A 26,482-nucleotide genomic window follows, 5' to 3' on the forward strand; every position below is an offset into this window, starting at 1 on the left:
AGCAAGGAAGGCTCAAAGCCAGCAGAGGGATCTGGACCAACTGGAAAAATGGGCCAGAAAATGGCAGATGGAATTTAATGCAGACAAGTGTGAGGTGTTGCATTTTGGAAGGACAAATCGAGGTAGGACATACACAGTAAATGGTAGGGCACTGAGGAGTGCGGAGGAACAAAGGGATCTGGGAGTTCAGATACATAATTCCCTGAAAGTGGCGTCACAGGTAGACAGGGTTGTAAAGAAGGCTTTTGGCATCCTGGCATTCATAAATCAAAGTATTGAGTATAGAAGTTGGGATGTTATGGTTGTATTGGTGAGGGCAAATTTGGAGTATTGTGTACAGTTGTGGTCACCTAACTATAGGAAGGATATCAGTAAGATTGAAAGAGTGCAGAGAAGATTTACTAGGATGTTGCTGGGTCTTCAGGAGTTGAGTTACAGGGAAAGATTGAACATGTTAGGACTTAATTCCTTGGAGCACAGAAGAATGAGGGGGGATTTGATAGAGGTTTACAAAATTATGAGGGGTATAGACAGAGTAAATGTGAGTGGGCTATTTCCACTTAGATTAAGAGAGGTAAATACAAGAGGACATGGCTTTAGGGTGAAAGTGGAAAGGTTTAGGGGGAACTTCTTCAGAGTGGTGGGAGTGTGGAACGAGCTGCCATCTGGCGTGGTAAATACGGGCTCACTCTTAAATTTTAAGAAATTTGGATGGATACATGGATGGGAGAGGTCTGGAGGGTTATGCATTGGGTGCAGGTCGGTGGGACTAGTGGAATAAAGTTTCGGCACAGACTAGAAGGGCCGAATGACCTGTTTTCTGTGCTGTAGCGTTCTATGGAACACCATTCTTGTTCAGTGTTTTTCTTATAATGGATAGATGAACAGAAACTTTAGCAAGTTCTAGAGATTTCTGCAGGTCTTTTGCTGTTATCCTTGGGTTCTCTGTGACCTCCTTCAGCATTGCACATTGCACTTCTGATGTGATCTTTGCAGGACACTCGCTCATCTTACTGTGGACTGATGAAGACTCAGGTCTTCAGAAATGCTTTTGTAGCCTTTTCCAGCTTCATGCATCTGTACAATTCTTCTGAGGTATTTTGAAAGTTGTTTTTGATTGAGGCACAGTGCACATGAACAGATCTTTCTTGAAGAGCAGGCTCTGTCAGTAACCTGACTGTCTTTTTTTTAAAATAGATATATATATAGATATATACCGTAGATTCCGGACTACAGAGCGCACCTGATTAAAAGCCGCTGGCTCTAATTTTAGAAATAAAATCAATTTTTTAATTGTAAAGGCCGCACCGGATTTTAGGCCGCACCGGATTTTCGGCCGCAGGTGTCCCACGTTGTAATATGAGATATTTACACAGAAAGATATTACACGTGAGGATTTTTTAACTTTTAATTAAATCCATATGGTAACAAAAACAAATACATATTGCAAATGCTTTTTTTCGAACCGTGCCCGTAACGCGGCTACTTTTAAATATACGTTGCGTATACTTCTTTACTGAACAACATTCCAATATCTCCTAACGACTGGTAAAAAATATATATACTGCAGCCTACCAGGAAAAGTTATTGATCGCCTTTAACTTAAAAGCAGCGTTTCGCTCCACCGCTCGACCCCCGCCTTTCCGTTTATCGCAAACCGGCGTTTTCCCACAAGACACCGCGAAACCGGGTGTGACGTCATAGCATCCCGCGATGTAGTACAGAAAACAAATATAGTTAAAACTCTTCTAACTTTAACTAGAAAATGAATTACTAAGCGAAAATATTATAAACTAAATAACTGCCATAAGGCAGCACAATGCTTTTCTTCGAGTGTTTTCCATGTTGATGAGGGTGAGTACAAATGACTGATTTACAATAATTTAATTGTGAAAGTGCGCTTGATTTATCGTACAATTTCATTGGACCTCTGTGAACTACTCATCAATTTTATTGGTCTACTGTTATGAGGCAAAATGTTTACGAGGCGGCATGAAAAAAATCATGTATTAGCCGCTCCGTATTAAAGGCCGCAAAGTTCAAAGCTGTTCAAAATGTGGGAAAAAAGTAGCGGCTTAAAATCCGGAATCTACGGTAGATATATATATATAGAGAGAGAGATGTATAGAGAGAGATATATATATATATAGAGATATATATATATATATATATATATATATATATATATATATATATATATATAGAGAGAGAGAGAGAGATATATATATATAGAGAGAGAGAGAGAGAGAGATATATAGACACCTCTACAACCTACCTCTCCAATCTCATCTCACTTATTGGAACACCTGACTCCAAATAGCTTTTGTAGAAGGCACTACCCCAGACATTCTCATACTTTTTGGAACCTTGACTGTGATTGTTTAAATGGTATTGATGAGAAGTAGAATTGTGTGTTATTAGTTTGGGCAGATTGTGTTTGTCTTTTATTGTGACTTAGATGAAGATCAGACCTCGCTTTATAAGTAAAGTGGAAAAGCAGGGAATTTCAAAGGGCTCACAAACTGGTTCTCGTAACTGTAAATATGCTGTCATTTATCATTGAAGTCAATTTGAAACAAATTTTTGAATGTGATAAATCTTTTAATTCTTTGGTATGTAGTTTACCCTGTGATTCAATTGAATTTTTCCTAGGTGTTCCATTTTCCTCCCATATCTCAAAGATGTGCTGTTTATTAGCTTAATTGGCCCCTGGAAATTATCCCTTGCATGATGAGTAGGATGTGAACAAATTAGGGGGTTGCCAGTGCACATGGGAAAATAGTTTGTGAGGTGGGGTCGGTGGATTTCCCTCTGATTCTGTAAGACCATCCTCTGAGGGAAAATAACAGAATGTGCCATCAAAACAATTGACGACATCTGTGGAGCAAGAAACAGTTAATATTTCATGTTGAAGTATAATCATGAGGACAAGGAAAGTAAAAGCCAGGGTAGTTTCTAGTTGGTGAGAGATGGATAGATCAAAAGGAACATGCTTGATTGGGTGAGACCAGGATTGCTGAGGTGATGAGTTGTTGATGAAGTTATCTAAATGTATTAATGAACACAAAATACTGGAGGAACTCAGCAGGCCAGGCAGCATCTAGAAAAAGAATACAGTCGACGTTTCAGGCCGAAACCCTTGGCCTCCTCAGCTTTTTTACTCCAGTCCTGAAGGGTTTTGGCCCAATTCCTCTAGCGTTATGTGTGTTGCTCGGATTTCCAGCATCTGCAGATTTTCCCTTGATGTGTTAATGAATCCTGGTTTCACATTCTTGTACTCACCTATCACTTTCAAACTTTCCTCCTTCCCCTCCCCCTATCTTTTTATTCTGGTGTCTTCCCCCTTTTTCCAGGTCTGGAGAAGGGTCTCAACCTGACACATCGACTGTTTATTGATTTCTATAGATGCTGTTAATGTACTGAGTTCCTCCAGCACTTAGTGTGCGTTGCTCTGGATTTCTAGCATCTGCAGAACTTCTTGTGTGTATGATTCACATGAGAGGTTCTGTCCTTTCCGCATCCTCTGAAATTTAAATTTCTTTGGCTTTCAGCCTGAATTGTTAATTATTTCTCTGTCCACAAATATCACCTGCTGTGTTGAGGGTTTCTAGCATTTTCTGTTTAAATTTGTTTTCCAGCATTGTTAGTTCTTGATTTTTTTTTAAACCTGTGTTGAGACTTCAACCCCGGGCCTTTGGTTATTCAATTCAAGGAAACTGCACTCTCATCAACTACTGTTAATCTAGCTCAGAATGTGTTGATGAGATGATATCGCTTGACTGTAAACTCCAAGTTTATACCAAGCCTTTCAGTAATTCTTCAGGTTATCACCTGATCCCATGCAGCTGAGGCTTTTGTAACTTGTATTACATACAGCATGCCAAAAAAGCCTATTCAATTTGGCATTACAATGGATTCCAGTCAATTGGGACACATGGGCGAGTAGATTTTGGCCCAATTAAACAGCAGGTCCAATTAGCTGAAGCTTCATGGAAATAGTTAAAGGGTATAAAAGAGACACACCGCAATTTAACTGAGTAACAAACTATGTATTTAAATAAAATGCAGAATAAATTAGAATATTACCAATACTACTGTAGAACTCTTACTAGTTTCCAATAATTATCGATGGAGGAATTCATTCAGTGTATGCTGCAGTGTTCTTTTGATCGCAAATAATTAAAACCAGCACAGACATTTGGAGTAGATAATGGATTGCCCTCATTGACTTCCTGCATCTTGGTCAGTGAAAATATAAAAAAACAATTACCAAAAATCACTACTTTTGAATTGGCAGCCTTTGACCCAAATGGATACCATAACTCAAGCACATGCAACTGATGCTGTTTTAAAAACCATTCAGCAACAGTCTCCTGTCCCAATTAAGCAGCATAGTGTCCTAAATAAATAAAGGGAATGGAGAGCCCTGATGGCAGCCAATGGGGTAACATCTTTTTAAATTTGCTCCTACCTTACCTATCTCTTTATTCCCTACCAGTTTTTTGAAATCTTATTATAAATCTTAATATTGCTCTAATATGTTTTTGAGAAAGACGAAAGCCTCTGCAAAAGAAAAAGATGACTCTCCAACTACTTTGGAATCAATTGGAGATTTCCTTAAAAAGCAAAGAACAGAACTCTGAGGAATTTCAACATCTTAATGTCAAGTTGGATGCTATTCAACAAACTTTAATCGAACATGAAAAGCGAATTAAAGAGAATAAAGAAACTTTGATACTGGACAAACACGAGGAAATCTGCAGATGCTGGAAATTCAAGCAACACACAAAATGCTGGTGGAACACAGCAGGCCAGGCAGCATCTACAGGGAGAAGCACTGTCGACGTTTCGGGCCGAGACCCTTCGTCAAGACTAACTGAAAGGAAAGATAGTAAGAGATTTGAAAGTAGGAGGGGGAGGGGGAAATCTGAAATGATAGGAGAAGACCGGAGGGGGTGGGGTGAAGCTGAGAACCAGAAAGGTGATTGGCAAAAGGGATACAGAGCTAGAGAAGGGAAAGAATAATGGGACGGGAGGCCTAGGGAGAAAGAAAGGGGGAGGGGAGCACCAGAGGGAGATGGGGAACAGGCAGAGTGATGGGCAGAGAGAGAAAGAAAAAAAGGGAGGGGAAAAAAAACTAAATATATCAGCGATGGGGTAAGAAGGGGAGGAGGGGCATTAACGGAAGTTAGAGAAGTCAATGTTCATGCCATCAGGTGGGAGGCTACTCAGCCAGTATATAAGGTGTTGTTCCTCCAACCCGAGTGTGGCTTCATCTTAAAAAGTTAAGGGCCCCCATTATTTTTCTACAAGAAACACATGTACATAGTTGTGATAATGCACGCCTTTTTAATCGGTGGAGGGATCTACAGTTTCATTCTTCATTCAGAGCAAAATCTCGAGGTGTCTCGATCTTTATAGATAATACAATTTCCTTTGTTCAACATAAAGTTGTCTCTGACCCTAATGGGCGATTTGTCATAGTGTCAGTGAAACTAGATAATACATTAATTGTATTTGCTAATGCGTACGCTCCCAATGTGGATGACCCAGGATTTTTTGAGTGTTTCTTTTCATTCTTGCCAGATTTGAGTTTTTATTCTTTAGTGATGGGGGGAGATTTTAATTGTTGTCTAGACCCAGTATTAGATCGTTCTTCTCTTAAGTTAGCCACACCTAATAAATCAGCTTTATTTATTCAATCCTTTTTAATGAAATGTGATATTGTTGATGACTGGCGTTTTCTTCACCCAGCAGAAAGGAAGTATTCGATCTTCTCTCATGTCCATCATTCTTATACTAGGATTGATTTTTTTTTAATTGATAGTCAGATGATTCCATTAGTTTGATCCATTGACTATAAAGAAATAGCTGTGTCCGACCACTCTCCTGTATTTCTATCTTTAACTTTCCTGGTTTCACTCATATGAACAGATCCTGGCGTTTTAATTTAACTTTGTTATCTGATAAGGACTTTCTAAAATTTCTGAAGAATCAAATTACTCTTTTTTTTTGAAGAAAATGCGTTGGAAGAGACTTCCAGTCTTATAATTTGGAACACTTTTAAGGCATACATCAGAGGACACATTATCTCCTGTACTGTATATATTAAGAAAATTGCTAATAAAGAGAGTACTGTTACGTTCCCCAGTAACCGGGTGACTTACCAACAAAGATAGATAGGTCCGCTGAAGCCTGATGCTACTATTTTCAAACGTTTTTATTTATAAAGGGGCACAAACGTATGGTTAATACAAAACATTCAGATCATATACGTCGTCACAACTCAATCTAAAGCACAGGTATAGTAATAATCAATCAGAAATAAGCTCTATCGTTGTCTAGGGGTAATGTAGATATATATTGTTTACTGGATATCTAAAAGTCTTTTGCGGTCACTGCAGTTCCACCAGCTGCCGTCGTTGTGGTGTCGCGTTGGTGCACTTTTGTTAGAAAGAGAGAGAGGGAGATGGGATGAAACAGTTACCCGACCGGTTTTCCAACCTGGAGGAGTTCGGTTTGTCGGAGCCTCGTTGGGGGAATGAACGCTCATCTGTGGCCTCCCCTGTAGCTAAGCTGTTCTTCCGTTGTGGGGACGCCAATCCCAGGCAAGGAAAAGACGCACACGAACCCCACCACCGGCTGTCGCTATCAAAACGCTGTCACAGGATTTCTAGCGTGTCTTCTGGTGCGTCTGAAGGGGTCGTCCGCCCCCCAGACCCTCCTTTATACTTCCTCACGGGATCGCCGGTGTCAATCTCTCTCTCAACCAGCCCACGTTGCCCGAGGGCTTTACACGTGGTCTTCATGAGACAGTCAGAGTCACTTTATTCTGCTTCCCGGGGGAACATGGTCTTCCGCACGTCTCCCTCTCTCTTGGGTCATTTGACCCCCCCTTGTCTAGGGCTCTTGTGATTCTCACAAAGGAGGGGGCTGGGGTCATAACACCTCCCCTCTTAAAAGTTTTTTACCAGCGGTTAAAAACAAGTTGGTACAGAGTCTTATAGGATTTTTTTTTCTAACACAATACACAAGCTCCTCTCTTCACAGAGTACTACCGTTATACATTCAAGTCAGTATTTAAACAGGTAACAATTACAGTGCCCCTTTCTTTAATATCTTAACCTCACGTACCGTACTAAAGTCTGGTAGCATCAAACTTCAGCTCAATAACCACCTATTTTTATTTATTTTCTTCAGCCACACAACTAAGGAGGTGTGATCTTAGCTTAGGTGCATCTACAAAAGTTTATACAAATACTAATCGTTTCGGTTGTGTTATTTCACCGGCAGGTCTCCAAAGGGGTTGTCTTTATATTTCACAGGCTTTGGCGCAAACGCGTACAACCGGCGTTGCTGTTTAAAAATGGCATTTCTATTAACCATCGCCTTTTTTCCAGTGAGTCCCCCCGTGGGGAACTTGAGTAATTTGGCGAGGTTCTCTCCCACCTTTCCTTTCCACAAGGGTTATTCTCTTAACTCCGTGTCCCCAACCTAGTCCATCTGATCCAAAAGGACGGCCATCTCGTCCAGCCAAGTCAAATACCTCAGACTTTTTCTGAGCTCCGTGACTAGGTTTAGGACCACGGGCCTCCCCATCTTGGACACACTCAAACGGGGCATTGGCCTCTTCCAGGCTTTCAATCCCCATACCCTTTTCAAATTCTAACTTCCTCTGATCCTCCCAGTTACTCTCTGGGCAACTCACTTCCGAAGTAAACTCAACCCCTTGGGCTGGAACAACCTCATCTGCCAATCCAGCAGACTTCTTCAAGGTAATGGCATCCTTTTCATCGAGGACTGCCCTCATTTCATTATCGGGAACACCTTTAGACTCATCCAGGTCCAACCCTGGACCTTTTAACAGCTTTATCTGTTTCTCATCTTTATTTCCTACCTTTAGGACCTTTTTCTTCGCTAAAGGAGGATCTACCTTCTCTCCTTTCTCTCCTTTATCCCCTTTTACGCTACTATTCCTCGTTTTACCACCCTCAAAACCCTCGTGGCACAGGGTCGGTAAAAACGTCTGAGCCAATTTTAAACTGCTCGCTTTCTCAGCTGCCGCTCTCGACAGGCTGCGAGTGTCCACGCATGCGGGATAGCTCGGGGACTCTATGGGCGGGGCCTCAACTCTCACGGGCTGGGTTTTTAGCTTCACGGCTGCTCCAATCTTCCCACCCGCTAGGTCGTTACCCAGAAGGACGTCCACGCCTTCCCCCGGCAACTCCGGCAGGACCCCCATTTCCACTGGTCCCGACACCAACTCACAATCTAGAAGGACCCTATGCAAAGGCACTAACTCGGTCCAGTTTCCTATGCCTCTCAGGGCTACCTCGCCCGTCGGAGGTCCGAATGGTAATACGTTACGGCTAATTAATGATAGCTCCGCCCCCGTGTCTCTCCAAATCCGTACGGAGATAGGCGGGTCCCCCTTCCTCACAGACACGGTTCCGGGTGACAGATAAATCTCCGACCCCTCGCGCTCTCTGCTCCCCTGGGACCCTCTTGCCGATTTTCTGATTACCACTGCACGCCCGATAGGGATCGCTGCTCTCTCTCTCTCTGGCTCCTTTCTCGGAGCAAAGCATTTAGATGCAATATGACCCACCTTTCCACAATTAAAACAGGTTAAACCAGGAAATCTCCAGGTTTCCTGCCTGTTATCCTCACTTTTCCTGCTAACTCCCGGCGGGATCTCCACCTCAGCCGGCGGGCTTTCCCTACCATTCTGACGGTCTCTCGGGTAACTTTTTGGCGAGGAAAACTTTGTCTTGTGGGTTAGGGCATATTCATCTGCGAACCTAGCAATTTCTGAGAGGGACTGATTCGTCCTCTCATTTAAATACATTCGGATCTCTTCCGGAACACAACCTTTAAATTCCTCAATCAAAAATAACTCCCTGAGACGCCCATAATTCTCGGCCACCTTCTCCGCGGTGCACCAACGGTCCAAGAGCACACCCTTCTCATGGGCTAGCTCGGTATACGTTTGATTCCACCCTTTCCTTAAATTTCGGAACCTTTGTCTATACGCCTCAGGTACTAACTCGTAACCTTGGAGAATGGCCTCCTTTACTTGGTCATAATTCCCTTCCCCTTCTGGGGGCAGCGCGGCATATACCCGCTGTGCTTTCCCTCGTAACACACTTTGTAACAACGCCACCCACTGCTCTCTGGGCCACTTCTGATTCACTGCCACCTTCTCAAAAAGCAAGAAATAACTATCAACATCCGTCTCCTCGAAGGGAGGGACCGACCTCAACGCCCGACTAACATCAAACCCCTCCTCTCTCTCTTGCCCTTGAGCTCTTCGCTCTTGCTTTCGTCTGTCCAGCTCCAATTCATGACTCCTTTGTTTCTCTTTCTCTTCTGCTTCTGCTTCTAGCTGCTTTAGCTGGAGCTCATGACCCCGTTTCATCTCTAATTCCTTTAGTTTGAACACCTGCTCCCTTTCCTCAGCCTTTTCCTTGCAGCCCGTTCCTCAGCCTTTTCCTTTGCAACTCGTTCCTTTTCCCTTTCAGCTCGTTCCTCAGCCTTTTCCTTTGCAGCTGCTTCTAGCTACTTTACTTGAAGATCATGTTCCAACCTTACTTTCTCCAACTCTACCTGATCTGTCCCACTCGCTAATCTCTTTTCGGGGATATTTTCCAAATCCTCAGCTGCAAACACCTCCTTCCCAATGTAATACTGATTTATGACCCCTCGCACTTCCTGCTTTTTCATTGATGACCTCACCTCTGCGAGGTCCAACCCCTTTGCCAGATTTACCAAGTCTGATTTGGTAGCCGTCCCTAGCACCTCTACAGTCGGGTTTCTCATAAATTCACCCACATCCATCTTTGCTGGTTTCCTGTCTGGCTACCTGCATAACCAGATTTAAGTTTGGACTTACAGCCCGATTCACTGACCCTCCCCTTTGGTTTCAAATCCGGGACGAGCAACCCACTTGTTACGTTCCCCAGTAACCGGGTGACTTATCAGCAAAGATAGATAGGTCCGCTGAAGCCTGTTGCTACTATTTTCAAACGTTTTTATTTATAAAGGGGCACAAACGTATGGTTAATACAAAACATTCAGATCATGTACGTCGTCACAACTCAATCTAAAGCACAGGTATAGTAATAATCAATCAGAAATAAGCTCTATCGTTGTCTAGGGGTAATGTAGATATATATTGTTTACTGGATATCTAAAAGTCTTTTGCGGTCACTGCAGTTCCACCAGCTGCCGTCGTTGTGGTGTCGCGTTGGTGCACTTTTGTTAGAAAGAGAGAGAGAGAGAGAGATGGGATGAAACAGTTACCCGACTGGTTTTCCAACCTGGAGGAGTTCGGTTTGTCGGAGCCTCGTTGGGGGAATGAACGCTCGTCTGTGGCCTCCCCTGTAGCTAAGCCGTTCTTCCGTTGTGGGGTCGCCAATCCCAGGCAAGGAGAAGACGCACACGAACCCCACTACTGGCTGTCGCTATCAAAACGCTGTCACAGGATTTCTAGCGTGTCTTCTGGTGCGTCTGAAGGGGTCTTCCGCCCCCCAGACCCTCCTTTATACTTCCTCACGGGATCGCCGGTGTCAATCTCTCTCTCAACCAGCCCACGTTGCCCGAGGGCTTTACACGTGGTCTTCATGAGACAATAGTCAGAGTCACTTTATTCTGCTTCCCGGGGGAACGTGGTCTTCCGCACGTCTCCCTCTCTCTTGGGTCATTTGACCCCCCCTTGACTAGGGCTCTTGCGATTCTCACAAAGGAGGGGGCTGGGGTCATAACAGTACTGATTTAGTTCATCAATTAAAACAATTAGACCAGAAATATGCTTTGGCACCAGCCCCTGAACTATACAAAAGACGTATTGAAATTAAAACTAAATATGATCTTCTTATAACATATCCAATTGAAAACCAACTTTTAAAAGATAGAAGCCAATTCTATATACATGGAGAAAAAAACTGGTAAACTATTGGCTAATCAATTGAAGACCTTTATAGCTAAATGGCAAATTAAAGAAATTTGCAAAACCAATGGTGATATGACAACTGACCATTTTGAAATAAATGACACTTTTAGAGAATTTTATTCTAAATTGTATAGTTCTGATTTTATTAAAGATAATACTGCAGTGAACAATTTTTTAGATCAATTAAATATTCCTGGACTTTCGGTTGATAATCGAAAGCAGTTGGATCAACCTATTTCTCAGGGGGAAATCATTGAGGCTATACGTTCATTGCATTTTGGGAAATTTCCAGGACCTGACAGATTCTCTGGAGAATTTTATAAGGCTTTTTCTTCATTGTTTGTACCTTATTTATGTTCTACCATTACTGAGTCCTTCAAGGTGGGTATGTTGCCGCAGTCTTTTTATGAAGCTTCCATTTCGCTTATTCTTAAAAAGAATAAAATTCCCACTGAATGCTCTTCAAATAGATCAATCTCTTTACTCAATGTTGATGCTAAGATCCTATCTAAAGTTTTGACCCATAGACTTGAAAATATTGTACCTTCTATAATATCTGATGATCAGACAGGATTTATTAAAAATTGATATTCCCATTTTAATATATGGCAACTGTTAAATGTTATGCATTCTCCATCCAAGGAAATATTGGAATGTGTGATTTCTCTGGATGTGGAGAAGGCCTTTGATCGAGTTGAATGGAATTACCTAATTAAAACCTTAGAAAAATTTAGTTTTGGGCCCAATTTTATTCATTGGATTAAATTACTTCATCTCCCTCTGCTCGGGTCCTTACTAATTTTCAGATTTCTAAACCAATTAAACTCCAATGTGGAACCAGACAAGAATGTCCGTCGAGTCCTTTGCTTTTTGATTTGGTATTAGAACCTCTAGCAATTGCCTTTTGAGAGTCTAAAGACAGGTATCTTAAGGAAAGGTACTATTCATAAAGTCTCACTTTATACTGATGACCTATTGCTTTTTATATCTAATGTTACAACTTCTTTACCCTCTGTTTATTTTACTGACTAATTTTAGTCAGTTTTCAGGATATAAATTGAATTTACATAAGAATGAATTGTTTCCTTTAAATAATTTGATACTAACCAATATTAACCTTCCTTTTAAAATTGTAAGAAAACAATTTACGTATTTGGGCGTAACAATCACTAAGAATTACAAAGATCTATTCAAAGAAAATAATTTAACCTTAATGAATTATGTGAAAAAGGCACTTTCTAATTGGTCGCCTCTCTCTTTATCACTGATTGGTCGAATTAATTCTATTAAAATAAATATTTTACCTAAATTTATACACAGTCGGCCCTCCTTATCCGCGGGTTCCGCATGCGCGGATTCAACCAACCGCGGATTGGGAAAACCCAGAAGTTCTCTCTCCAGCTCTCGTTATTTGAGTATGTACAGACTTTTTTCTTGTCATTATTTCCTAAACAATACAGTATAACAACTATTTACATACATTTACATTGTATTAGGTACTATAAATAATCTAGAGATGATTTAAGAGTACAGGCAGTCCCCGGGTTGTGAACTAGTTCCGTTCCTGAGTCTGTCTTTAAGTCGGATTTGAAGTTGGAACAGGTGCATCCGGTATTATTTAGCGTCAGTTAGTTAAATGTTTGTCTTAGTATATAGTATACATTTTACCTTTCTATGCAAATAAAACATTTAAGAAATGTATGTATTTCAATAATTCACTGCGTTGCTTAGTAATAATTGTAGCTTTTCACATGCTCCATTAAAATTGTTCCGATCGTTGACCGACTGTAGCCTAAAGCTTTTCCAATGACCGGTGGCGTTTCACCTCTTTCTGATCGCTTTATTACTTCCACTTTATTTTCAATCATGATCGTGATTATTTTCGTGAACGGAAACACTGCGGATTCAGAGCTGCGCCTGCTCCTAAAGTCCACCGCACTGAGACAGGTTAAATAAGGTCCAGGGTTCCGCTGGGTCCTAAAGAGCACCCCACTGGTCAGGCTAAATAAGGGACTTGAGCATCTGCGTTTTTTTGGTATCCACGGGGGGCCCCGGAACCAATCCCCCGCATATAAGGAGGACCGACTGTACCTTTCTCAAGCCGTACCTGTTTTTATTCCCAAGTCTTTTTTCGATTCTTTCTTCCTGTATATGGAAGAACAGAAAACCCCGATTAAATAAAGCCCACCTTCAAAAAAGCAAAAAGAATGGTGGCCTTGCTTTACCCAATTTTAGGTTATATTATTGGGCAATTAACATACAAAATCTTACATTCTGGTTATATGATATTAATCGTGAGGATTGTCCAATATGGGTCTTTTTGGAAGCCAATTCTGTTACGAAATTTTCTATTATTTCTCTTCCTGTATCCTCTCTTCCTTTATCTGTAAATAAATTAACTGACAGTTTGGTGGTTAAACACACTTTGAGGATCTGGCTACAGTTTAGAAAGCATTTTGATTTATTGAGATTTTCTCTTTCCAGTCCTATTTTTTTCCTAATTTTTTTAAACCATCTACGACGGATCTGTGTTTTTTTTTTAGAGAATGGGATAGATTAGGCAATAAACGATTTCAGGATCTGTTTGTTGGAGGGAATCTTTCTTCTTTTGAGCAGCTCTCAGTGAAATATAACCTATCAAATACCCACTTTTTTTGATATCTACAGATTAGAGATTTTTTAAGATCTAAACTATATATATTTCCTACTAGCCTGGATAAGAACATAATAGATGTAATTTTTAATTTGAAACTGTTTGAAAATGGCTCAATATCTTATATTTATGGTCTGTTAATGGGATTGAGAATGGCTCCTTTAGGTAAAATTTTAAAAAATTGGGAAAAGGATTTACAGACTTCATTATCTGATGAGACCTGAAGAGTTATTTTCAAAATGGTTAATTCTTCATTATTATGTGCTCATCATTTCCTCCTACAATTTAAAGTAGTACATAGGGCTTTCATGTCTAAAGATAAGCTCTCTCGTTATATTGCAGATATATCTCCTTATTGTGACAGATGTAATAATGAAGAGGCTTCATTAATTCATGTGTTTTGGTCATGTTCGAGCCTTGAAAAATATTGGAAAGATGTATTCCAAACTTTTTCTGTACTTAAAGTTAGTTTTAAACCCAATCCTTTGACTGCTTTATTTGGTATTATTAAGGAAAGAGTTATAATTTTGGAGCCTTCTCATTCGCGGGTAATGGCTTTTATTTCTCTTGTGGCTAGGAGGACGATCTTGCCTAAATGGCAGGAGGTTGCCCCCCCCCCCCCCACCACCACATGCTCAATGGCTATGTGATGTTATGTCATGTTTAAATCTAGAGAAGATTCATTGTTTGATTTCTGATTCTAACCAAGATTTTCAAACGTTATGGGGATCCTTTCTGAACTATTTTAAAAAATCTTTGAATTGTTATTAAAATATAGATCTGGGCTATTATTATAAAACACTATATGGTAAAGTATGCTTTTTTCCCTCTTTTTTTAACCAACCAGCTTTGACTTGGTAGGCGGTGTAGATTTTTTTGATAATATAATTAACCATACTATTGTATTTCATCATTCAATTTATTTTATTTGATTGATCATGAATATGGGATACCGTGATTGTATCAGTGTGATTTATATAGTGCATTTTGTGCTATCTTATTTTGATTTATAATAAGTATCCTAATGAATTCTGTATTTGTGTATATGAAATTTAATAAAACTATTGGAAAAAGAAAGGGAATCCAGAAAACCTGCCGATGCTGGAAATCTGAGCAACGCACACAAAATGCTGGAGGAACTCAACAGGCCAGTCAGCATCTATGGAGAAAAGTATAGTCGACGTTTTGGACTGAGATCCTTTGGCAGGACTGGAGAAATAAAAGGTGGGGGGAGGGGAGAGAGAAACACCAGATGATAGGTGAAACATGGAGGGGGAGGGATGAAGTAAAGAGCTGGGAAGTTGTTTGGTGAAAGAGGCAGAAGGTCATGGAAGAAAGAAAAGGAGGAGGAGGAGCACCAGAGAGTGGTGATGGGTGGGCAAGGAGATGAGGGGATGGGAAATGGTGAGGGGGGGGGGGGGTGTTGCCAGAAGTTTGAGAAATCCATGCTCGTGCCATCAGGTTGGAGGCTACCCAAATGGAATGTAAGGTGTTGTTCCACCACAGTGGAGCAGACCATGAATGGACATATCGATTTTGTTCTTTTAAAGTTGTCTCAAATCAGCAGCTTCCCCAATTAACTGGAATCCAGTGTATTTGCTTTATATTCCCCTGCAATAAAAGCTTTAAAAAATTGTCTTTCTGGTGGCTTTATTGTACTCGGGTGCTTACTTTCTCTCCTGAGCCAGCATATTTGGATTCATCTGCTCACAAATGTTACTCTTATTTCACCATGTAAAAATGAGTTCTGTTATTTTTATTGAAGTGTGTAACCTTTTCTACAATTTATTCCATCAGCCACTATCTTGCCAATTAATTTGTCCATAAACTTTATTCCCTGGAGTGTAGGAAAATGAGGGGAGATTTGATAGAAAATTGAGTGGTATAGATGGAGTAAGTTCAAGCTTTTCAATTGAAAGGTCATGGGTTAACGGTGAAGGAGGAACTTCTTCACTTGGTGAATGTGGAACAAGCTGTCAGCAAAGTGGTGAATGGGGGTTCGACTTCAGAATCAGAATAAGGTTTAATATCACTGGCATATGTCGTGAAATTTGTTAACTTTATAACAGCAGTACAATGAAATGCATCATAAGTATAGAGAAATGAAAGACTAAATTACATTAAGTATTTGTCTATTAAATAGATTAAGTTAAAGTAGTGCAATAAAACAAAAATGTAGTGAGTTAGTGTTCATGGCTTCTATGTCCATTTAGAAATTGAATGGCAGAGAGCAATTTCAACATTTAAGAGAAATTTGGTTAAGTACATGTATGGGAGGAGGGTATGGTGCAGGTACAAGTTGATGGGACTAGGTAGAATAATAGTTTGATATGGACTAGATATGCTGAAGAGTCTCTTTCTGTGCTGTAGTGTAGACTCTTATTCAGGTTACGAACAGTTGAGGACACAATACTGTTTCCCATGCCCTCCCACTTAGTAACTATCTGCCAACCCAAATACTGATTGAGAAATTGAATTTCTGTGTGTTGTCCTCAACTTCATGGACACTTTGATAACTTGTTTTATTCCTTATTTTTGAACCAGATTTGCAATAATACAATAGTTATTATAGTGCACCTTTGTGTTAGAGTGATGGTGTTCCTCAGAAACTGATTTTCTATGATGTGAAGCTTTGACAGAATTTGTTTCATTCACATTGTGTTTATTTAGATTTTTTTTTCTTAGAAGTGCTGTATTTGATACTTCTATTAAATTTGAAAAGATATGGAGACCATTTATTCAATATTTTCATATGATGTAATGGCCCTGTGCCAGGCTTATTGGTTTTTTCAGCTTTAATCGTATGTATGTTGAGAGGATCGGAGTTGACGACATTGATGTTTATGTATGCTTGTGAGATATTATGAACAGCCCTTTTTTTTCTTCTCTTTTTTTTAGTTTTTTTTTAGTTTTTTCTTCCTTTTTTGTTTTTTTTCTTAGATATTAGATTAGTAGATTAGTTAACTTTCATATATAGATTTATATTTTTTTCTCTTTTTTTTATATTATATATTATGGAATATCTAGATAGATAGATACTTTATTCATCCCCATGGGGAAATTCAACTTTTTTCCAATGTCCCATACACTTGTTGTAGCATAACTAATTACATACAATACTTAACTCAGTAAAAAAAAATATTATATGCATCTAAATCACTATCTCAAAAAGCATTAATAATAGCTTTTAAAAAGCTCTTAAGTCCTGGCGGTAGAATTGTAAAGCCTAATGGCATTGGGGAGTATTGACCTCTTCATCCTGTCTGAGGAGCATTGCATCGATAGTAACCTGTCGCTGAAACTGCTTCTCTGTCTCTGGATGGTGCTATGTAGAGGATGTTCAGAGTTATCCATAATTGACCGTAGCCTACTCAGCGCCCTTCGCTCAGCTACCGATGTTAAACTCTCCAGTACTTTGCCCACGACAGAGCCCGCCTTCCTTACCAGCTTATTAAGACGTGAGGCGTCCCTCTTCTTAATGCTTCCTCCCCAACATGCCACCACATGTAGACTTACCTTGTTCATATATACACTATATGGTTTATGTTTGGGAAAGCTTACTTATACTATATTCATTGTTTATGTATTCCTTCATGTGTAATGGGAGTTTATATGTTTGTAATCCATTATTAATATTTTAATTGTATTTTGTTCATAATATTTTTAATACTAATAAAAAGATTAAAAGAGAGAGAGATTTTTTTCTCTCACAAGTTCCATGCGAGCACATTTTTATCCAGTATCTCAAATTTTTGGTAGTGGTTTGTGAATTCTATAAGGGTGAATTTCCATTACCTGAACTGTCAAACTTGGACATGCACTTTATTTGTCGACAGGATTTTGGTAACGGTGTAACAATTAATACTATTTAACATCCAAGAGGATGTTAAATGTAAATGTTTTATTATCTATACAGTACTGTTCTACATGGAACACTTAAGCTCCAATTCCTATCTGAGCTGGAAGAAGCTCACTCACCATCACTACTTTAGGGCAATAAATAGATTTTCCCTGTTGCTATTAATGCTATTAGAAACCAAAAGAAAAGGGGAAAAAAATAGCAGACTTTGAAATGGTAGTTGGCAGTAATTGAGGGGAAGGAAGTCCTAATTTGGAAGATGACATCTGAAGGTAGTTTAGCCCAGTGGGCAAAGTCGCAAATGGAATCCAGTCCAAGGAATATTGATGTAATGCATTTGTGGAGGTCAAACAAGGCAATGTCATAGACAATAAATGGTAAGATACTGTAAAGTATAGAGTAACAGAAGAACATTTTTCGTGCATGGTGAAGATTTCGGAGTGTCTTGGGATTGATGAATAGTTTGTGTTGCACTTGGGATATTATGCTATTTGTTAATTTGATGCTGCTAGAACTCTATGAACTCTAGTTAAGCCTCAGTCCTGTGTACAGTTCTGCTCACTATGGGAAACTACAAGACTACCCAGGAGTTGAAATATTAGTTCCAAGACTGGGCAGTTTTAATATGAGTAAAGAATGAGTAGGTTTTTCTTTGGAACAAAGGAGGCTGAAAGGAGCTTAGATTGAAGCTTCCCGTTCATGAGTTCCTTAGCAGAATGTTGAATAATGACAGGGCAGAGATTTGATATAAATTGTGGAAGGGTTGGAGTGGTGTTCAAGGGGGAATATATCTTTTCATTGGTGGAGAGTTTGGAACTAGCTCCCTTTAAAGGTTGATTGAGATGGAAGTTTATTTTGCATGCAGGGTTACACGCTGAGAAGTGGAATTAATTTAAATGGCTGTTATTGGCTGGCATGAATGCAGTGGGTTGAAGATCTCTTGCACTGGATTTCCATGAAAAGCTCATTATCTTTCTTGCAACTCTCCACCATTCAGGTATTTTCTGAGAGCAACCGTCAGCCGCAGGTTAAATGATATTACAAAGGAAATGGATGTCATTGTTCACACTCTGAGTACCTACCCTGAGATGAATTCATCTATCAAAATGGAAGTTGGAATTGAAGACTGCCTACACATTGAATTTGAATACAACAAGTCAAAGTATGTATAGTGAAATCGTGTTAAATGTAACAAATTGGGAAAAGCAGTAAAAGCTGCATGTAACCTTAACATTAATATTATGAGTGAATGACTGTGGAATAAGACTAACTTGATTAATGGATACTTCTCATGTTTAAATTGCATAAGTAATCATCTTCTCATTGGTTGTATCAGCCATGGCTCAGCATTCTTGCCTCATTCAGAAGTTCATTTTCCTCCTCGCAGAATGATCACAGCAAGGAAAGAGATGATTCAACCTATTAAATCCATATCATGTCTGTGCAAGAGAATCCAACCGTGTTACTCTTGAGTTCTCCTTATTGCTGCTGAGGCTTTCGTATTTTATGACATGGAGACCATTTGGTTAATTGCATCAAAGCTCACACCATTCAGTTCTCGCTCTCCCACTTATTTTTCTGCAACTGTTTTGTGTGGCCAGCATCTCCACCTGATTCTCCTCATAATTGGGCTCATTTACAGTAACCAATTAATCTGCCAACCAACTCATCTTGGGAATGTGAGAGAAAATGAGCACCTGGGAAGAAGTCTGCAGTGTCTCAGATTCTGCAAACCTGCCATTATTGGAAATGAGGATTGAATGGGGTTAGAGGAGCAGTGAAAGAGCAGCACTACCTGTTGCACCACTGTGCCTTTCAGCTCCTGTTTCAATGCAACGTTTGAATCTGCCTCCACTTAACAAAATAATGCTTTACGTTCCTAGCAGAATTTAAGGAGGCATGGACATTTTTTCCTCCTAAGTAGCCAACTCTGATAGTTGTAAATGATCCTATGTAATAATTGAAGGAAAGGACAAGGTTTTTCCTTCAAATCTGACTTTGGTCAGATGGTCTATATTGTTCTTGCTGTATGCAAACCGGCTGTTGCATTGCCGACATTGCAACATGACAAAAGTACCTCAAGGAATGCAAGGCCCAGACCAAGGGGTATAATGCAAGTGTCAGGTGATGACCAGAGTAAGACATACAAAATGCTGGAGGAACTCAGCAGGTCAGGCAGCATCTATGGGGAAAATAAACAGTTGATGTTTCTGGCTGAGACCCTTCATTAGGACTGGAAAGGAAGGGGGCTCGAAATGTCAAAGGTTTATTCCTTTCCATAGATGCTGCCTGACCTGAGTTTCTCCAGAATTTTATGTACGTTGCTCTGGATTTCTAGCATCTGCAGAATCTCTTGCATGACTATCATGTCCTTCAATGTTACCATCTTTGAAAGTGCCCCATCATTAATATTCCAGTACAATCTTTGATTAAACCATGACTAATCAAAGTGATAGTGTGACTACTAATACTAGACCAAGGAGTGGAGCTTGATAATTATTGGGTCATTATCTTATGGGTCATTAACAATCTGCAGTGATGCAAAAAAAGTCATTATTTACCTGAAAGAAACTACAGCAGTCATTAGCTCAACACCATTAGGACCAAGCTAACTCTGAATGAACACAGTTATTGGACTTCATACCCCATCTATCATTGGCATACTGTAATTTCATTATCTACAAAGTCAATTTTAACTGTTTGCCTATTTCCCCCCCATAGTTTGTCACCAAGAATCAAAGACCAGCAAGACAATGAGAATGTCACAAATTTTAAGTTGCACACCATCCTAATGCTTACTTGGACACCACTATTCCATCATTACCATTGTCTCAAAGTCCTGTAATTCCATGCCCAACAGTATTGTGGGCCACTGTCAGAACAAGGACAGCAGAAACTGAATATGATCCACATTTACCTTGGGAAGAAGAAAGAGAACGGCAGTGCTAATGGCACTAACTTTATATGTGGAACTCGTAGGAAAATGTTAAGTGTCCATCGTGTATCTAACTTTTCCTAAAAGTGTGAAATTTGTCAGCTGAACATGCATCCTGCTGATAGAAAGTGGTGAATTTCATGCTGTATATTTGAAGAAACTGATGACTACTTTTGAGTGTAATTTTGTTGGTATAAAGCTGTAACTCTCAAACTCCCAGCCTGGTTATGAATGTGACTACACCTGTAGTCCTTTGAAGTTTGTTATGATAATTGATTCACAGTATGACTAAGATTTATGCTTTTGTATCTATTAACTTTAGTTTTTTTTGAGAAGCAAGTGTTTTAATGTATGCATGTACCAATACACACCTGAAGTGTGGATTGATTTCCACCTTGTGTAGTGTTGTTTGTTTTGTTAATTTCACGTGTGAAATAGCAGACAATGCCTGAAATGATTGGTGACACCAGAATGAAATTGTATAGATAATATTGAAGTACTTGAACGAGGAAAAGTGATGTTGCAATAGTTACATCACTAAAATAGTAATCCAGAGACCTGGATGGACAATCTTGAGACGAGAGTTCCGATACTACTATGGTAGCTGTAGAATTTAAGGTAAATTCAAGTTAGTTATCTGGGACTTGGAAGCAAACTTATGATGATTGCAGAACCACTGGATTATCATTTTATTATTCCTTCTGTTTCACTGAAGGCCTGCAGAAGGGGAAATCTGCTATACTTATTTTTCCATGTGACTTCAGGCCCACTTCTGAATCTGAAACAGCTTAGTAAACTACTTGGTAATACTATTAAATACTAAGTTTGGACATTATCCTGATACCAAAAGCGACGAGCTAATATTTAGTTTATTGCACCATCCAGTAGTCATTTAAAGGTGTAACTGTGAAGTTTGATTTCTTTTTTGGTAAATGTGGATTTATACGAAAGCTAATGTAATGAAATTTGACAGTACTAAGGATATTTGTTTTATGGATGTGCAAATTTAGTGGGTATAAAAAAGAAAAATCGGTGTATTCTGACAACTAAGGAAACTAACACCACTCAACTTTATACTGTAGAATTCCTGCAGCACTTTGTGCCCTTGTATTTGATGTATTGATTTATAGAATAATGATAAATTCCTTCATCTTTTACATTCAAATGTAAAGTAAGAATTTTTGAGGCAGCAATGAAAATGCAATACTTTAAAGAGTAGCACAAAAGCAGAGGCATATGAGTGTTCAATTTTTGTCCCTTGTAATTCCAGGTACCACTTGAAGGATGTAATAGTTGGAAAAATATATTTCTTACTGGTTCGCATCAAAATCAAGCATATGGAGATTGACATCATAAAAAGGGAAACCACAGGAACTGGACCAAATGTGTTTCATGAAAATGACACAATAGCAAAGTATGAAATAATGGATGGAGCTCCGGTCAGAGGTGTGTATGTGAAAAATCTTGATTTATAAAGCAGAGTGGTAAAACTTGTCTTTTGTGGTATTGTGGTAATAAGACAAGAACACTTGGGTCATCTTGTCTTGTTACCACAATAAAATTTTGGCCTTTGGCTTGTAGTTAAGGAGAAACAGCTTCAGGTGTTTTTCCTGCTTGCGCTTTTTGTTGAGGCTAGCTTTCTACCTGATACCAGTACATAACTGCAGAACACAATTATTTTCTGTGAACATATGAACAGGTTTCTCAGAAGACTGAGGATAGTATGGTTAGATTACAACTGCAACATTGGTCAGCTGGGGTGTCTGAAGTGTGCAGTCTTGGAATTACTTTTGAGATAATCTTGAAAGAATGTTAGTAGCTTCACATTCCTGTTTGCAGAATTCATTAATGTGCATGTATGCTGTGGAAATGGTTGACAAAATTTTTAAGAAAGTTGCAACTTGCAGAGAAATTTCTGCATTTAGGTTGACAGTGATTTCCTGATTCTTTTCCAATGTTGTATTACTTATGGAGTCCAGCAGGAGAAGACTCGATAGGCAAAATAGCCTTCCTTCTGCTTCCATGTCTTATGGAGAATATGGTTGGTGCAGTTAATTATTTTTAAGGTCAAAGTAAAATTTATTTTCAATGTACTAATATGATGCCATATTCTACCTCAAGGTTCATTTTCTTGCTGCCATTTACAGAAAAAATACAGAATTTACTTTTCAGTCCCTTGCTTTCAGCTCCCTTTTTTTTCTGGTAGCAGGCATTATTATCCTCTGTTGCTAAGTGTATTCACAGTCTGGGAGTTTGACTGTCCGGACTTATACTCTCTATATTGTGTGGTGGTTGGTCTGGAGTTGTTGTTGTTTTTTTCTTGTGTTGTGGGGCTTGGGGAGGACACTAAGCTCACTTGTCTTTAATTTAGGTGCTTTTTTGTTAAATTCTCTTCCTTTGTAGCATATTGTTATTGTATGCTTAATCTTGCACTGTATTAATGCTCCTCATTGGGATTTGGGGTTTTTAATTTTGTAAAATGTTTTGAGAAACTAATAAAAAAAAAAAAATTTAAATAAAAAAAATACAGAATTTACAAAAACAATACATGAACAAAGACAATGTACAAAAGAAGAGAAATTGTGCAAATAATGTTTTTTAAAAACCGAGAATGAATTGTAGAATCTTTGAATGTGAGTCTTTAGGTTGTAGAAGCAATTTTGAGTTGCGATGACTGCAGTTACTTGCCCATGCTGGTTCAGGAGCCTGTTAGTTGAAGGGCAATAACTGTTCCTGAACCTTTAGCTCCTGTACCTCCTGCCCAATTGTAGTATTGAGAAGAGGGCATGATCTAGATGGTGGGGATCTTAGGATGCTGTTTTCTTGTGCAGTGCTCCTTGTAGATGTGCTCATTGGTGGGGAGAGCTCTGTCTGTGATGGACTTGGGTGGTATCCACCACTTTGAGTAGATATTTCCATTCCTGGGCTTTGGTATTTCTATTCCAGGCTATGATGCAACCAGTTAGAATAGTCTCCACCATGCATCTATAGAGGTTTGTCAAAGTTTTTAGTGACGTGCCAAATCTACGCAAACTTACAAGAAAATAGAGGCACTGTCATGCCTTTTTTGTGATGGCACACATGAGCTGGTGTGAATGAAGCTAATTTTTTTGGCTTTTTCATGAAGGGATTTGAAGATTGCCCACAGAAACATGTTATATCACCTTGCCATTCTGTATCTGAATATCTTCAAGTATCACACTGGTAGATGAGCAATAAAATACCTATTTCAATATGACTGGTAGCAAATTCTAGTGCATTATTATTGATTTGGGCTGTGGAAGATGCTGGCAATGCAGCATGTATTGCCTGTTCCCCATTGCAACTAATTTCACAACTTCTGATGAAGCATCTTCAATAGATACTCTTATCTACTGTGTCTTTAGACCATCTTTTGTTTTTAGTTGGTAAATGTTCCAAACTGCAGAAGAAATAAACTCCATTTGTTACTTAATGTTGCTGCTGATTAAGGATTCAATTTACTTATTCGTTGAGTCTTGTGAACCGCTTTAAAATAATGCATTTAAGTTGTGTGGGAATTCATATTTCAGGAGAGAAACCTGACAGAGCCTCCACTAAATGTTGCTCACTAAAATTTGTTTGGGACTCTCTAATTAATAGTGAGCACTTGAAGTATAAAATGATTACATCCTTGAAACCGTGTCCAATGTTAGGGTTAACCCTAAACCCTAACCTCTGCTGGCATTGCTCACTTCTGTAAGCACTAGCAGAAAAATCAGAAAATCACAACATTCTCCTCTGCATTAGTACTGGAAATTTTATTATCTTTGAGGAATAATATTTCATTTGGCTATGTCACCATAGAAACTAGGCATAGAATTAGGATATTTAGTCCTTTTTAAGGCATTTACCATTCAGTGTGATCATGGTTGGCCACTCGTCTAAATACTCCTTTCTCATACCCCTTTGTTGCCATTTTAGCATCTAGAAATTTTAACACTTCAAATATATTCAGTGACTGGTTCTCCACTGCCCTCTGTGTTGTGACATCCACAGATCCACCACCTCTAAGTGAAGAAATTTCTCCATCTGAGACCTATATCTTTTGCATTGTAACCTGAGACTCAGTCCCCTTGTTTTGAGGACTGTAGCCAGGGAAATCATCCTTGCCATAACAGTCTAGCCCCAGTGAAATCTGTTGTATTTAGATTTCTCCCTCATTTAGCTATACACCAGTGAATGCAAGCCTAATCTACTCAATTTCTCATTGTATAACAATTCAGCCACTCCAGCTATTAGTCTGGTGAGCTTTCATTGCTGTTTAAGATGGAGCCCTAAAATAAGTGTACATACCTCAGGCATGGTCTCACCAAGGCTACATGTAATTAATAAATTCAATGCTGGAAATACTCAGGTCAGGCTATTTATGTAGAAACAGACTTAACATTTTGGGTTGAAGGCTCAGTTAGGCATTTCCTGATATTTAAGGTTTCCAACAGTTGTAGTTAATTTTTCATTTCCTGTAAAATTTAAACAAGGCATCATCACTCCTACACTCGAATCCTGATGTTGGCCTTCTCAGCACAACACTTGGTGCCTTTACTTCTCATAGTTCCTACACACTCATTCCTTACAGCCAAAATTCTTTGTACATCAGTGTTTCTCAGTTTAACTTAACTGAAATAATATTTGGCCTTTTTTAAAAATGAAAAATGGATAATTTCACACTGATCTACACAGTATAGCATCTTCCATGTTTTTTCTGCTTGTTAAGTTTGTGATGTCAACCTGTAACATTGTGCATCGTAAATCAGAAAACATTGTAATTACTTTTTATGCCAGTTCAAACAAGTTGGTGATCATAATATACTATATCAAACCAGAAAATCCATATCAAACCATAACACATGGGAGGAGAAAAAGGCCATTCACCTATTGAGTCTGCACCATTTCATTGTGGCTAATCCATTTCCCTCACAACCCTGTTTTCCTGCCTTCTCCCCACAACCTTTCACGTCCTGACTAATCAAGAACCTATCAATCTCCGCCTTAAATGCATCTGGCTTCCACAGCTGCCTGTGGCAATGAATTCCACAGATTCACCACCCTCTGGTTTTAAAAAAATCTTCATTTCTGTTCTAAATGAATGTCCCTCTATTTTGAAGCTGTGCTTTCTGGTCCTAGACTCCACCACCAAAGGAAATATCCACTCAATCTAGGTCTTTCAACATTAAACAGGTTTCAATAAGATTATCCCCCACCCCCACCCCGTTCTTCTGAATTTCAGCAAGTACAGCCCCAGAGCCTTCAATCGCTGCTTGTACGATAACCCTTTCATTCCCGGAATTATTCTTGTGAACCTCTTCTGAACCCTCACCAATATCAACATATCCTTTCTTAAATAAGTGGGCCAAAACTGCTCACGATACTCCAAGTGAAGCATCACCAGTGTCTCATACAGCCTCAACATTACATCTTTGCTTTTACAGTGCCTATGAAAAGTATTCACCCCCCTTTGGATGTTTTTGGTTTTACAACACTGAATCACAGTGGATTTAATTTGTTTTTTTTGACACTGATCAACAGAAAAAGATTTTAGTGTCAAACCAAAAACAGATCTCCACAAAGTGATCTAAATTACAAATATAAAACACAAAATAATTGCATAAGTGTTCACCCCCCCTTAATATGACACACCAAATCATCACTGATGCAGCCAATTGGTTTTAGAAGTCACATAATTAGTTAAATGGAGAACTCTGTGTACAGTCAAGTTATTTCAATTAATTGTAGTAAAAATACAAACTGTATCTGGAAGGTCCAACTGCTGGTGAGTCAGTATCTTGGCAAAAACTACACCATGAAGACAAAAGAACACTCCAAGCAACTCCACAAAAAGCACACAAGTCAGGAGACAGATACAAGAAAATTTCCAAGTCTCTGAATATCCCTTGGAGTATAGTCAAGTCAATCATCAAGAAATAGAAAGAATATGGCACAGCTGTAAATCTGCCCAGAGCATGCTGTCCTCAAAAACTGAGTGACTGTACAAGAAGGGGGACTAGGGAAGGAGCCCATCAAGAGACCTGTGACAACTCTGGAGGAGTTACGAGCTTCAGTGGC

The 26,482-nt window shown here is 39.3% G+C and overlaps 1 protein-coding gene across 1 annotated transcript in view; it reads left to right on the forward strand.

Moving 5' to 3' along the window:
• LOC140716961 (vacuolar protein sorting-associated protein 26B-like) overlaps positions 1 to 26,482 on the forward strand; it is an 89,208-nt gene that overhangs the window by 31,432 nt on the left and 31,294 nt on the right. Inside the window, exons 3-4 of the mRNA XM_073030152.1 lie at positions 18,461 to 18,625; positions 21,669 to 21,844. Coding sequence (XP_072886253.1) covers positions 18,461 to 18,625; positions 21,669 to 21,844 — 341 coding nt within the window. The remainder of the gene's footprint in view (positions 1 to 18,460; positions 18,626 to 21,668; positions 21,845 to 26,482) is intronic.

The sequence above is a fragment of the Hemitrygon akajei genome, chromosome 26 (assembly GCF_048418815.1).
Source record: "Hemitrygon akajei chromosome 26, sHemAka1.3, whole genome shotgun sequence".
Lineage (NCBI taxonomy): Eukaryota > Metazoa > Chordata > Chondrichthyes > Myliobatiformes > Dasyatidae > Hemitrygon > Hemitrygon akajei.